This window comes from Anolis sagrei, chromosome 1 (genome assembly GCF_037176765.1).
Source record: "Anolis sagrei isolate rAnoSag1 chromosome 1, rAnoSag1.mat, whole genome shotgun sequence".
NCBI classification, from domain to species: Eukaryota; Metazoa; Chordata; class Lepidosauria; order Squamata; family Dactyloidae; genus Anolis; species Anolis sagrei.
The window spans coordinates 250,736,315-250,751,689 of record NC_090021.1 but is presented as its reverse complement, the minus strand read 5'-3'; the positions used below and the strand labels follow the sequence as shown (position 1 = coordinate 250,751,689).

General features: G+C 40.0%; 1 protein-coding gene across 3 annotated transcripts in view; it reads left to right on the top strand.

Annotated features, from left to right (window-relative positions):
- The window catches only part of LMO1 (LIM domain only 1), a 126,301-nt gene that overhangs the window by 71,788 nt on the left and 39,138 nt on the right, over positions 1 to 15,375 (top strand). For all 3 annotated transcript variants that reach the window (XM_060767437.2, XM_060767446.2, XM_060767428.2), the window contains exon 2: positions 11,025 to 11,238. In XM_060767437.2, the coding sequence (XP_060623420.1) occupies positions 11,025 to 11,238 (214 nt within the window). The remainder of the gene's footprint in view (positions 1 to 11,024; positions 11,239 to 15,375) is intronic.

Sequence of the window (15,375 nt, the reverse complement as noted above, 5' to 3'; positions counted from 1 at the left end):
GGGAAATAAGCCAATTATGTGTGCTTCACAGGAGGTGGGGGACTGACCTTTGTGTATAATTAGTTCTTTTATTTAAAGCAAAGATTTTGAATAGAATAACTAATTAGCTGTCATAACTGGCAAATTGAAGATTTTGGCCAGATCCCTTATGGGATGTGGGAGGATGACTTCTTCCCCACACGCTACATTCACACGCTTTCTTAATTAGGCTTGCTTTAGTTTGGTGTGGTGGGAAGGAGAAATGCAGTTTTGCTTCGCTTAACAGAGCCCCCTCTAAGAAGGTATAAAATACAGGTGGAATGGAGCAGCCTTCCAGCTACTGTTGCTTTCATGTGGAGCCTTTTCTCTTCTCTTCTCTTCTCTTCTCTTCTCTTCTTTTCTTTTCTTTTCCTTTCTTTCTTCCTAAATCTACATAAATTGTGGCCTAGAGCACAGAGAAGATCAGGAGGATCCTAACTGATCTGCTCCAGACTCATTTCTATAAAACACGGAAGCCTCGAGGCATATTTCGTTAGCTAGCTCTCCCACATTACTCTTTCAGACCAATTAACCTTTAGAATTACATTAAAGAAATTAGACAGTGAATTTCCATGTTTCCAAATATAATCAGTCACACACTTGCCTAGCAGATTACATCCTAGTGTTTTCTCCAATGTCTAGGGAAGAGCTTCAAGATGTTTTTTGAAGAGGGAAGGAGAGATTACAGCTCTAGGGTTGCCAGTATAAACACCGGAGAGAACTCACAACCTCTGAGGATGCTTGCCATAGATGCAGGCGAAAAGTCAGGAGAGAATGCTTCTAGAATATGGCCATATAGCCCGAAAAACCTACAACAACCCATTCCTCATACACCTTTAATAGTTGTGTAGAAGCAGGAATTTCTGCAGGTATTGCTTATTAACCTGGTTGTATGGCGAGCAACACTTGCTGAAATTTCTTCTTCTATTAAAGGTCCAGGAAATATCTCCAGATTCCAATATGGTAACACATGCATCTCTCCGCATCTCTAGTCCACATGGTCCATTGCATGCTGGCTAGACAATTCTGGGAATTGTCATCCAAAAATATCACCAGTTCAGCTTCTAGTCTAAGGATCTGAACACCATTCTTTTTCTGATCTTGTAGAAGTTTCCATACTTCTGCAAAGAAAGCAGAAATGACTGGTCTCTCTCTCTTTAAGACCACCTCTTTGACAGCCATTAAACATTTAAAATGAATTTGGAGAGAGGAGGCTACACTAAGTTGGCACTGGGACTATTGCAGCAAGAAAAAAAGACCTACTATGGACAAGCTGGGCTGATTAAAGCCATTTTGTCATCCTTTGACTGGTAGTACAGTCTCACTTACCCAGTACAATAACAGCCTGCTTAAACACCCTCGTAAATTTCAATATGACCAGAGGTGATGTCTATAATTTGTTAATGTACGTGGGAGCTGTGAGTGCTCAGAACAAGTTTTGTTTTGTATTTACCAGTAGCAAAGTCCATTAAATTGAAAGGGCAAGAGGAAAAAGGGGGACTGGTAGTCAAAAATAGAAAACCTTCATCTAATTTTTCTAAGAAAAGGTACACCAGGCTGGTAACATCAGTGGGACAGAGAACATGGAGCCATTTTATTCCCAAAGAAGTACTCAATCAACCTTGCCTGTGCAATAAATCTTGATCTCATATTTAAACAAGTAGCATTTTGTTACTGTAAATATGTTGTTTCATTCCTCATAATACTGCATTCAGGCCAGGTAGAATTCTACTTCTGACAAGCTGTTTATTTATGTTTGATAAAACACCACATAACACATAATGGCATGCAATAAAGTCCCCCCCCCCCCCCGCAAGGTTTATTATGACTTTGGATGACTGTTGATGGTGGAAGGAATCAGAGGTTTCCATGTTAAGAGAAAGGTGAGACATCCAAATCCAGATATTGTGAATGCTACGGTTATTTGATGCAGTGCAGACCACAACTGGCTTATTAACAGCCATTTTCTCATTTCTGTCACTACAGGATTTAATGTCTTTAAAAAGTAGCATTAGGTCTTAAGTTCTATCTTCAGATCTGAGACACTCTCATCTGATCTGAAAACCCATTTCTCTAATTCCTGATGACTAGGGATTTTTGGAGGGTGGCATCTAAGTTCCCTAAATCACCAGATCCCATCTGATTTTGGAAGCTAAACAGGGTCAGCCCTAAGTAGTATTTGGGTAGGAGGCTGCCAACAAAAGCCATGTGCTGTAGGCTGTATTTCAGAGGAAGGAACTGACAAAACTATTTCTAATTATTCCTTGCCTAAGAAAATACTATGAAATTCATGGGGATCACCATAAATCCACAGGCAACATGAAAGTGTGTGTAAACACAGGGATTTTTTGAAATGTACTGGTAAAATGTACTGAGCCCCCTGGTGGCACAGTGTGTCAAACCGCTGAGCTGCTGAACTTGCTGACCGAAAGGTTGGCAGTTGAAATCTGAGGAGCAGGGTGAGCTCTCTCTGTTAGGCCCAGGTTCTGCCAACATAGCAGTTTGAAAACATACAAATGTGAATAGATCAATAGGTACCGCCTTGGCAGGAAGGTAACAGTAAGGTGGTTCCATGCAGTCATGCTGGTCGCATGACCTTGGAGGTGTCTGCACACAACAACAGCTCTTCGGCTGAGAAATGGAGATGAGTGCCACCTCCCCCCCTCCTCCCCAAGCTGGACACAACTAGACTTAATGTCAAAAGAAACCTTTGCCTTTACTTTACTTACTGGTAAAATAAATATCCTATGTACCTGTACACATCTATAGTTACTTTCATAGTTAGCCATGACACCAGAAACAGATCCTGGTACTGACCTTTAGCACAAATTAATCCCTGATCCAAGAATGAAATAACTACCTTATGTGGCAGATGCTAGAAAGTGGCAGATAACCCCTCAATTGGAAGGGAGAGCAATGAAGGCATCACATGGCCCATCCTCATCGACTGAATCAGCTCCCAGGTTTGGTGGGGAATACTGCCCTCTCACTCACCACCCTAGTGGGAATTCAATCAATTTTCAATCTGGTGTGCTTATAAACACACGGGCACCCTAATTGTCCTTTGCCTCAGGGAGCAAAACATCTTGGTCAAGCCCTGATTCTGTCAGATTCTGGGTCAGACTCTCAAACGGACTTCTCTGTGCATGTCTCAGAATTAGGCATGGAGGTTTTGAATGCATTTGAGGAAAAGCAATATAATATAGATAGGGTTGCTTTGAGTTTTCTGGGCTGTTTGGCCATGTTCCAGAAGCATTCTCTCCTGATGTTTTGCACACATCTATAGATAGGCTTTGTCTATTTTACAAAGGCTACAGTCATATCCAAACATGGCTGGAGATAAAAAGTGCAGTCATTTTTCTGTGCAAAAATTATAGTTTCTTTTGTTTGGTGGTCAAAGAAGCTTTAGATGTTAGCATCATTCTTAACGAAATATCCATTTTATGTTGGAATGGGAATTTCTGCATACGTGATGTGTAATAACTGTACATGGGCGGTGGGACAGTGCCACTGGCTGAGGCTTCTGAACCTATGTGTGCACAGCAGACACAACACAAGTATGGTTATTTCACACTTGCGGCAAATCCATAGACAAACTGCATATGAATCCCAACATGAAGCACTTGGCTTGCTTTCTGGAATTTGGAGGTGCTGGAAAGAAAGAAAGTGGGGGAAAACCCATTGGTGATTTTATTAGCCGTGTTTTGAATCCTCTCACCAAAGTGCTGGGACTGTAAAGTTACAGTGCCACAGAGACGCTGTTCTCTCATTGTTTGCTGCACAAATCCAGGGTGATCGATTTAATTCTGGCAGTTTTGAAATTTGTTCCACACCTCCCTTCCCATATCAACTTGCCAGCTAATTACAGCCTCAACTTTTTTTCTCTGAGCCTCTATTTGTTCCATATCCAGATTGGTTTGGGTGCTGGGGAGGAAAGCCTTCCAGACCAAAATGTAATTTCAAAAAACTGAACCCGACTGGCACAGGTTGACCTTGCTCGTTATTATCTGAGTGGGAATAGCAGCTTTGAACATCATATGATCTCTGAAACGGTAGCTTTTTTTCATTAGAAAACCCCCTGCTGAAAACTGACCAAATGTGTGTGTGTGTGTTTTTATCTTGCAAAGATAACTGCAAAAAGATCTTTTTCTACGAATAACTAGAAGGAAAAAAAAATCAGAAAATGTCCCTCTTTTACGTGACTCATAAGCCTCTCTGAAGACCATTGTGTCTCTAAAATAGATGATAAAGAATCCAGATTGTTTTTGTCTGTCAGGTACGTTTGAGACAAGAAGTCTAGTTATAACTAGTTTTCAAATTCTTAAAGGTATTTCTGAAATTGTTCAAATTTGGGTTTTTTTATTTTTCTCAAAAGAGAAGCTCTCCTTTATGGATTAATGCCTGTTTCACCTGTAAATGGGAAAAGGCAGAAGCAAAGGCAATGCCTCATCTTAAAATGCAAGTCGTACTTTATATAAAAGGCATAGGGAAGATGTGACATCTCCCCAGAGGGGAAAGAAAGAAACCTACTGCTATTTTATGTTCACTGACATTTATGCAAGTTGAGAATCATCCTTTGTTTAATATTGCTTTCTCCAACATGGTGCCCTCTAGATAGATGCTGAATCTTCCTAGCCAGCAAGTCAGTTAGCTGGGGTAGACTGGCGAGAGGTGGGGTTGCTGGTGAAAATAAATTAACCCAGTTTAATTTCCATGTGCTATGTTTCTGCGTTGCCATTAGGCAGGGGGTAGAGTGCAAAGAGCCACAAATCCTTCGCAAACACCCCAAAAGGGAGCTGCCTCACTACTTCAGGGAGTTTAGTTGTGCTGTGGTTGCTCCACCTGTCAGAACCAGGGCAGTGGGAGTGGGGGGGGGGTGCTCTGAAGAGCTACACCAGCAACTAATACAGTTGTGGCAATACAGTAGAGGTGGTTTCTGCACCCATCTGCCCACAGTATCACACTCTAAGGAAACTCCCAGATGGAACTGGAAGGACCCCAGGTGAACATGTTAGTGGAAATGGAATAACATTTTAAGTTAGTAATAAACACATAAAAACATTAGCATGTTCCTCCAAATAACAATCAAGCACACTACACAAATCTTCGAATCTAAAATTCTGTAGCCAGCAGCCAGTGGAATCACAGTGCCATCACCGTCTAGTGTGAAAAGGCTTCTGGTGGAACCATAATACTCGTCCATCCATAAGGTTGCTAGATTGAAAACTGGAGAGGGCTCATGTTGTCTAGATATGGGAATTTCAGCAAGTGTTGTTTGTCACACAACCAGGTAACAAGCAACACCTATTGAAATACCTACTTCTTATTGCTGTGTGTCTTCAGAGTGGAAACTGAAGATGGATCCATACTGTTAATGGTTGTTTCTGACTTATGGTGACCCTCTCATGGGGTGTTTTTGAGGCTAAGTGTGTGTGACCTGTATAAGTTCATCCAGCAGTTTTCTTGAGCAGGGAGTTGAACCCTGACCTCAAATCACTACGCCACATTAGCTCATACTTCTATGTAACCATTAATGGCACTGGATCTATCTCCATTTTCGACTGGCGGCCCTACATGTTCCTCCTCCTGTCACATACATATGGGACATTAACGGCTGGAAAACAACAGTTGAAATCTTCAGACAAGGGAGGATGGCTCAAGTCCTCAGGCATCCCATGAACTGTTTCAAATCTTAGGACCTTCAGTGGCTGTTCAAGGCCATCCTAGTGACTTCTATTAGCAAGGCTGCAGGTGTGTGTAATTATGTGCATGACCGCCACCATGGTAACAAGGGTTTCCAGAGAGAGATCCTTTTCCAAACATAGCTAATGAAACCAAATGTATCCAGAGGGTGTTCCATCTTTTAAAATATTATGGGGTGTTTTTTTTAAAAAAAAAACCCTTGGGAAATCTGTTGACATTCTGAAAAGAGATCTCACTCCAGGTTAGAACAAATGGTCAAAATATTGTCAAAGGTTTTCACATCCGGAATCACTGGGGTGTTGTCTTGTTTGCAGACTGTATGGCTGCGTTCTATCAACATTGTATCCTGCCGTTTCACTTGCATCTGTGGCTGGCATCTTCAGAGGACACAAAACCCCAGTCAAAATCTTGATTCACATTATGGAAACAGAACAAATTCCACTCAAATAGGAGCCCTTCCACACAGCTATATAATCCAGAATATCAAGGCAGATAATCCACATTATCTGCTTTGAACTGGATTATCAGAGCCCACGCTTCCATATAATCCAGTTGAAAGCAGATAATCTGGATTTTATACAACAGAAAAATCATCAAATTTTGCATTTTCACTATATGATTCTGGTAAAATGCAGCAAATGGTGAAGCAACATGGAATTTCACATGACAGATTTAGAATGCTCATCTGTTCTGGGGAAGCTCCCTCTCCCAGCGCTGTCTAAAGGCCACCATAGTCACAGGCTGGTCCCTGCTTTGGGCCCCGTGGGCTGCTGAGGCACTTTGCATTGGATTTAGAATGCATTAACTACATGTATCTGATTGTCTTTCAACAGAGATTGTTTATTCCAGATGTCATTGGATTAAAACTCCCATTCCTCTGCCATTGGTTATACTGGCTAGGGAACATGGGAGTTGTGATTAACTACTTCTTGAAGCTTGCATATTACCCATCTCTGCCTGAGGTTAAAGGAAAGAGGTTAATACTTTGGAACAGCGAGCCTTCCTGTCTCTGTTGCATACCATAAAGATCTGCCATAAAGAAGTTCAAATAATAAAAACATAAGGATGCTTTTGAGATTTTCTCCATATACAGTTCAGCCAATGTTATATAGTAGTACGAGTGTTATGCAATGGCCAATATGACATTGGTTTCATTCCCTTAGCCCATGGATTCCATAGGATAGAACCATGGAAGTTAAAGTAGAACCATAGTGCTATGATTATATAGTTTGAAAGGGCCATAATTGTTCTTTGCAAGCATTGAGAAATTAAGAAAGTGATTTCTCTTCATATGTGACAACACATAAACTTAGGACCTCATCACATTGATGAGGTCCCCCATGCCAATTGACCAGCCTCCATGGCTAATTGGCAGGGCAGCAGGGCAATCCCGGTGCCCCATACCCCAGCCAGCAGAGACACTTCACCATCACATGGGGAAGCATCACTGGATGGCTTGTTCCTGCAGTAGCCCTGTTGTTCCAGATAGAATGCAGAGAGTCTCCTGTGTAGGTGGCACAGCATCCTAGGATGATGCTGCCCTGAGTTGATAAACAGAGCCTCGCCAGAAGTGAGGTTACAACATGTGATGGGCAGCGTGGGTCTCCTTCGCTCAATTGGGGAAGCAGCATCCTAGGACACTAAACATTCCTTATGTGATTAGGTCCTTAAGAGAGAAGGCCCTGTCCCAGCCTTGAAACCTGATTCTATTCATCCAACCCTCAAAGCTGGTATCAATATTTTCCATGGCACTATTAGTCTCATGCAGGAATTGTTAGAGTTGGAAGATACCCAGGAGACCATCTAATTGAAGACCATTCTTTGTGCAAAATGGATTGTTGGTTTTATTAGCTAGACTAAAATTATTGAATATTTAAATGCTCAAATGCAAATGGACTTCTGAGTCATTTCCAAGCTGATTTGATAATAACTTCTATTGATTTCAGTGAAACTTTTAAACTACATTTACTTGAGATCATGCCTAAATATACATTACATACCCAAAGTCATCTATATCTTTGCATACCACAGCAATATATCATTGTACACTAAGGTCAGGATTGTCCATGCCATCATATTTGCCATTTATTTGTATGGTTGTGAAAGCTGCACCATGATGAAAGCTGTAGGAAGAGAATCACATTTGAAATATGCTGGAGGAGAGTTCTGCAGATGCCATGGACCGTCAAAAAGACAAATAAATAGGTCCTATACCAATTCAAGTCTGAACTCTCCCTAGAAGTCAAGACATCATCAGATGAGTGGGGAGAAAGAAGACGGAACTGTCTTAGCCCATTCCCTATAGTCTTTCCCAGTCTTCTGGGATGGCTAGTCATCTCACATCCTTTCTATGCCTTTCCCTGTCTTCTCCCCACTTCCCCCCGTTTAGAATTGGGTAATATTAGACTCCTGAAGGTGGTCTTTGGGCTCCATTGTGCTTAGAAAACAAAACGCCATGGAGTCCCACTGGAAGTGCCCTTACATCATGTCATGGCTTCCGTGGAGCTTCATTTCCTAAGAGCATGGAAGTGGCACCCTAAATAAAGTCCTAAATTGGAAAGAAATGACTCACTAGAAAAGACAATGTTTGTCAAAGTAGAAGGCAGTAGGAAAAGAGGAAGAATGCAATACAGGTGGCTAGGTTCAATCAAAGAAACCACAGCCCTGATGATAGAGTGACTTAGAGATCTTTCATTCATGGTATCACTATAAGTAGAAGTTGATTTGATAACAGTTAACAAGAAGCAACTATGAACCATAATAAGACAAGGGCAAGGCACTTCAAGAAAAAGAGTGATGGTCTCCATTAGTAATGAGCTGGGTTCAGCTCTTTGTACAGCCATGAAGTTCACTGCCTGAGAATGATGTCAAGTCATCTAACCTACAGAATAAAAAAGAATAGTATGCAGCTCTGACTTTTTAAAGAATACAGACAGGATACAAGTGTAACAAACCACTGTGGCAAATCTGGCCACAATGCCATAGTCATATCTCATTTCAATTAATGCAATGTGCTCTGTGGCAGAATGGATTAAACATTTTCAGAAACTATAGCTAGTATATATCGAATCACCCAGGTAGTTGCATTTGACAAAGTCCAGAACACCAGCTTATTTAATTTATTTCCAGCATGTTCCTGAGCCCAATTCATAGTTGTAGTGTCGCTTGGTAGAGTGATAATTCTTACCTAAATAGGTAAGTCCTAAATAGTTTGGGCCAATCTAAGACTTCTCCTCTCATTTGAGTTGGCCTGACATTTATCATCTTAATTAAAGGTTCTGGAAAGTTTTTTCCTGTGTAAATGAAATAGGGCCTTTTTTAAAGTAACACCCCAAGTTATGCAGCCTGTTCCCTATGGAGCCCTGATTAGTCATATTCTTCCTTAAAGGTGAAAATAGTAAACAGCAGTATTAAAATCAGCAATCCATTTATTATTGTCAAAGGCTTTCATGGCCGGAATCACTGGGTTGTTGTGGGTTTTTTCGGGCTATATGGCCATGATCTAGAGGCTTTCTATACCATGGCCATATAGCCCGAAAAAACCTACAACAACTCATTTATTATTTCTTAACATCACCCCACTTCTATTTTAATGTAGGAAGTTTTGATGTCTTTGTTGTCATTTGTTTCATTGCTCTGTTGCTTTATTTTGCAAGTTTACATTTAAAATGGAGTACCCCATGGGGTATGGTGGCAATTTTATAAACAGGATGGAGTGGAAATTTATAAACATTTCAACTAAATGAAGAAAATTGTGCAAGAAAGATCTTATGTAATGCCTGTCCATGCAACCATGTATTTTAAACCCGTGATATGTTTTGAATGGCACTATTGATTGTGTGCCTTCTTTTTGAGAACAGGGTTGCATTTTGACTTGCTAATATGAATTTGGCAAGCCTTATTTCTTTTTTAAAAAGATGTCAAAAGTTGCTGGCATTAACACTGGAAGTGGGTTTTGTGACTCTGGCAGGCTCAGCGAGAAGGGCTCTTTAAGCCTCAAGGGTTTTTGAATGTTACTTGACCTGTCTCCATAGTACAAAGTCCATTTTGATAACGAATGGATCAATACCTCCCTGTTTGTCTTGAAGTGTCTTAAGTGCTGTTGTTGTCCGCTTGCAGTTCTGACAAAGCAATTATTACTGTAAGAGTGGTGGGTTTTATGTGTTGAGCATTTGCTACCCTCAGGTCACCCTTGCTTTTAAGGAAAGCAGAAAATGTCACTTGCTATAGCAGCATTAACTAGAACCACTATGGTTAAGGGGCTGTTAATAATTCCATTATATATTTTCTTCTAGCTTTTGGCCTAAAAAAAACTCTGTGCTTCAACTTTGCAAGAGAGTTTTCCCTCTATCATCCTGCTAAAAATCATTCCTTTCTTTCCTCATCCTAGGTCAAACAGGGGTGTTGATGTGGATTTTGTTTTCAAGGGCTGAAAACATCAGACCCTTTGGATAGTCTGCTTTGTTTCAAAGTGCATTTGGAACATGTGGGAACTTAATTACCCCTCTTTAAAGTGAATCTTCATTCATTATCACATAAGTACCATGGATGCATTCTTCCTTCACTCTTTTATTCCTAGGCTTGAGAACTTAATGGGGTACAAAAGTCTTTGGGGGGAAAAATGTTAGGCCTGTCTAATATAAGAGGATTGTAGAGTACTTGTACTGGGGCAAGAATACTATCATCCTGCCTTTACCCTTCAAAACTGAAGATCAGTGCAGACTCTGTACCAGGCTGTTGACATACTTACTGCCTTGGAGATCCATTGAGGTGATATCATTGCATTACAAATATTTATGGAATCACTGAATACTCTTGGCATTGTAGCTTTGTTTATGGACAAGAGAGGTCTTTGGTGGTCCCAGGGGGAAAAATGTATATAATACCCAGGTAGTATTTTTTTTTCTGATGCCATAATGAAAGGACTTATTACTTCATCAAGTTAAACTACATCCAGAAGCAGCTTCAATTATTAACAGAAGTCCACCAGTTAGCATTCATAAGTGCAGCCAGCACTGGCATGCCATCTAGCTCATTGGTCGAATATTATTAATTGATCATCTATCCATATGACCAAATTAGGAGGTTCTGGGGGTTTTAGAAAGTAAATTTTCCAAGCTCTGTTCCTTCTGCTTAAAATAGCTTACAGAATACAAAAAACAAAAGGCCCAACTAATAACCTGATTTGAAACACAATGAGTGAATCTCAAAACCAAGAAATCATCAGCAGAGTATTAAACATGTATTAAACAACAGAGTCATGTTTTTAGTCATGTTCTCATTGATATATTTCTTGTTTACAGGCGTGCCAATGTTATCCGTACAACCGAAGGGGAAGCAAAAGGGTTGTGCTGGCTGCAACCGTAAAATCAAGGACCGATACCTCCTGAAGGCCTTGGATAAGTACTGGCATGAAGATTGTTTAAAGTGTGCCTGTTGTGACTGCCGCCTGGGAGAAGTCGGATCAACACTTTACACAAAGGCAAATCTCATTCTCTGCCGCAGAGATTACCTGAGGTAATTTGTGTCCATTCCACAAATTTTGTCCATCATTGTTTCACTCAACCTTGTCTTTTTCTATCTGCTTGTGTTATATTAATATATGTTGATGTGCACACCCCCATTGGATGAGAACACAATATCATTTACATGTAGTCTTGGTTCTTGTGTATTCAGAACCAGACTAGACCACAACGCAGAAATGTCTTTCAGGCTCAGGACTAAATATTATATACACAACATTTAATGTGTCTGGCTTCTGTTATTTACATGGAAGCAAAGCAAAATCAAAACCATGAGGAACATACATTAACATTTTCTCCCCAGCTTATGGCACCAATGAAAATCAGCCTCTAAAGCCCCTATTCATCTCTCAAGGTAAGCTGTAAGAAACTGTTGACACCAATGACAGCTTCCATCGTGAGAAGAATAGCTTTGAGTGGACACTTGAATAAAGGGTACATCCCAAGAATTGTTCATTTAAATAACAAAGGTCAGATTACTAAACACATTCATGCATTGCCTGTGATTTAAGAGATCATCCATTTGGAGCTGGGTGTGTGATAATATTTTCTTTTCTATTATCCTCCCAAAAAGTGTCCTTAGATCACTGAAAATAAAAATAAACCAAAATATTACCCAAGTACTCTTCAATGTTATTTTCCCTTGTGGTAATATTGCTGAAGGGAGAAATTTAGATGGTGAAAGTCTCCTTATTTCCCTTCTCTCATATCATAGAAATAAACAAAGAATAATTCCATTGCTATTGAATAAAAAATCACTAATTCCTAGATTACTCTTGGACATTGGGAGAAGCATATGTTCACACAACCAAGGATAGCCTGGCTGACTAATTACAAAAGTGATGAAAAGCAAGAGCTTAGTTCTTCTTGGGAGAACCTTAAAAAAAAAAAAACACTGACTCCCTGCTACTCTCTCTGCCACTGCTTCTGCCTTTTGAAGGGTTAGTTGAGAAAATAGTGGCATTGGTGACCAGATGGGTGGCTGGCCTCCTGAGATGGCACTGGCACTTTCCTCTCTCTGTGGAGTGATCCTTTATCTATCCATAGATCATCTCAAAATCCATAATTTTGGGCCTGACTTTGGCTTATATTTGAAGTCAACTTATACATGACTATATATGGTCATTTCTTTTACAGATATTTCCAGTATCAGCCAGGGATAAACTTAATAAACCTAAACCTTTATTTATGTTTATAAAACGTGGGAGATAAGGTTTTAGATATTTAGTTTATCATAATTCTGATATCATGTAATTGATTAATGGTTGAAATCTAAGCCTTTCTTTGCAATTCTTAGATGTTTGGATGAGAGGTTAATTTTTTTGGAGAAGAGAATGCTTCCTTCAGTAGGACTCATTAAAAAGAATTACCAATAAGATGTCACTATTGGTTGATCCTGACTGAACACTCCAGGCTGTTCAAATGCTTGGAAAGACTCAGCTCAATTACTATCAATGTAACAGTAGGAAAAAAGAAAGATTAAAAAGAAGTATTATAGGTTATTTGCCCAAAGCTCACAAAACACAAAGCTTAAAAGCTTGTACAATCTAAACAGAAAGGACAGCATAGCAACCATGTAGTCCTGCAGGTAGGGAAGGTTTAAGTGAGAAATTGTATTTTAAAACAATTCAACTAAATGGATATAAAAGGGAGTTTTTAGACCTTGGGAAAAGTTTACAGCAGGGTAGGAAGAACAACCACAGATATGGAATTCCAAATTAAATTCAATGCCAATCTAACGTAGCTAGTGACATGCTACCTAAATAAAATGTTTCATAACATGTGCAGAGTTACTTGCAGAAAAGACAGGCTAAGGGACGACATCTTTTATATCCTTATTTTGATATTGTTAGGAAGACAGAAACTGAAAACAAAGTCACATATCTATGGGAATTTGAGATCAGAGGAAATTTGGCCTCTTAACCAACATTTTTGTTTTGCTAAGTAGTGTAAAAACTTTCTAGTTCTGATCTCAGCAAATAGTAAAATTATTTAGTGCCTGGATCCACTTTCTTAATGATTCCACATTCAGATTTAAGAGGTGGTCAAAAAGAGCTGGTCATTAAGGTAAAGAACTTAGGTTTTCAGTGTGTATTGGGCAACAAAAGGTAAGATTTTGCCAATTCTGATTTCCCAGCAGAGTGCTGTTAACATAGAAGCCCTAGGGGGTCACTGTTGAGCTACATCAGAACAGAGAGCTTTCTCACAAGAACACAGTAGGGCAAGATAAAATTCCCTATGTTTACTCAAGAATATAAGATTTGAACTTGCACAACAAGAAGCAACAGTTCATTCCTGTCATTACTGCCTGGAGACAATAACGGGCTGGATGAAGGTAAACAAATTGAAACTGAATCCAGATAAGACGGAGGTACTACTGGTCTCACATAGAATGGATCCGGGAATAGGGTTACAACCGGAGCTGGACGGGGTTACACTCCCCTTGAAAGCTCAGATTCACAGTTTGGGGCGATTCAGGATTCCTCTTTAAACTTGGAAGCCCAGGTAGTAGAGGTTACCAGGATCGCCTTTGCAAACTAGGGTACCAACTGCGACTATTCTGGAAAAATCTGACTTGGCCACTATGGTACGTGCCTTGATTACATCCCACCTGGACTACTGTAACATGCTCCATTTGGGGCTGCCTTTGATAATGGTTCAATATATGTCCATCTTCCCCCCCCCCCCATGGGACAGCTCGATTTCACAATCCTTGTTTTAATGAGTCCCCCTCCGCAAATAACCTGCTTCTCCTTTTATATCACCCGGGTTTTTAATCTGTTTTTAATCAGTTTTTAAAATCATTTTCTCGCACATACAGCCGCCCATTATTACGGTGACTGTGTTTATTGTAATCTTATATTGTTAATGTATTCATATGTTTTGTGTAATTATGATGTTGTTTGTTGTATGTGTTTTTGGTTCATTTTGCTGTAATTTGTTGATTGTGCTCGGCCTCATGTAAGCCGCCCCAAGTCCCCGTTGGGGAGATGGTGGCGGGGTATAAATGAAGTATTATTATTATTATTATTATTATTATTATTCAGAAACTTTGATTTGTTCAAAGATCAGCTGCTAGGCTGTTAATGGGAGTGGATATAAGAGAACATACTATTCCACTCCTGAAACAGCTGCACTGGCTCTCAGTTAGTTTCTGGGCCTGATTCAAAATCCTGGTTTTGACCTTTACAGCCCTTCATGGCATTGGTCCAGATTACCTGAGATATTGAGTTCCTTTATATACACCAGGGGGAGAGAGTTAAGATCTAGTGTGGAACAGCTGGTTTCTTCAAGCATTTGGGACACTCTCCATCTAAAGCAGTGGTTCTCAACCTGGGGTCCCCAGATGTTTTTGGCCTACAACTCCCAGAAATCCCAGCTAGTTTACCAGCTGTTAGGATTTCTGGGAGTTGTAGGCCAAAAACATCTGGGGACCCCAGGTTGAGAACCACTGATCTAAAGGCTGCTAGAGAGGGGTCCTTCTCGGGAATGGCTCCCTCTTTTTGGAATGCCTTCCCAGGGGAGATTAGGTTCAAGTAACATCCATGTTTCCTTCCAGTTGGATTCTTGAAATGAAACGAAGAGTCATCAGGCAAAAAGTAGGACAGGATTCCTAAACATTTATGAGTTATGTGGAAGAGCAAATTTCAACAGGAGAAGGTTGTATGAAAAACAACCCCTGCTGAAATTCCTTCTTCTATGCAAATATTAAAGGCATGGGAGCCCTCTCCTATTTTCCTAAAGAAACAAGGAGGGAACATCATGTTATTCCTCACCCCATTCAGTAAAATTTTCTGTGTTAAAAAATACTGCATGTCATTGCTTCACTACATGTCATCAACTCTATAAAATGGCCTTATAAACATTTGTAACAATCTGGACCTGAATGGTCTCTTTGGCTTTCTTAGTAAGGCTATCTGATTCTATAAATGCCTTTGAGTATAGTGATGTAGTGAGGTCGACAGTGCTAGATCTTAGTCACAAAGCTAATAAGCTATAGTTTATAGATGAGCTTCTAAATGCCACCCATAAAAAAACAACTATATTTCAATTGTGCGATGTATTACATTGCATTGTATTACTTTATTTATATGTCACCTTTTCTCCAAAGGTGAAACAGAAGTTTTTGGAA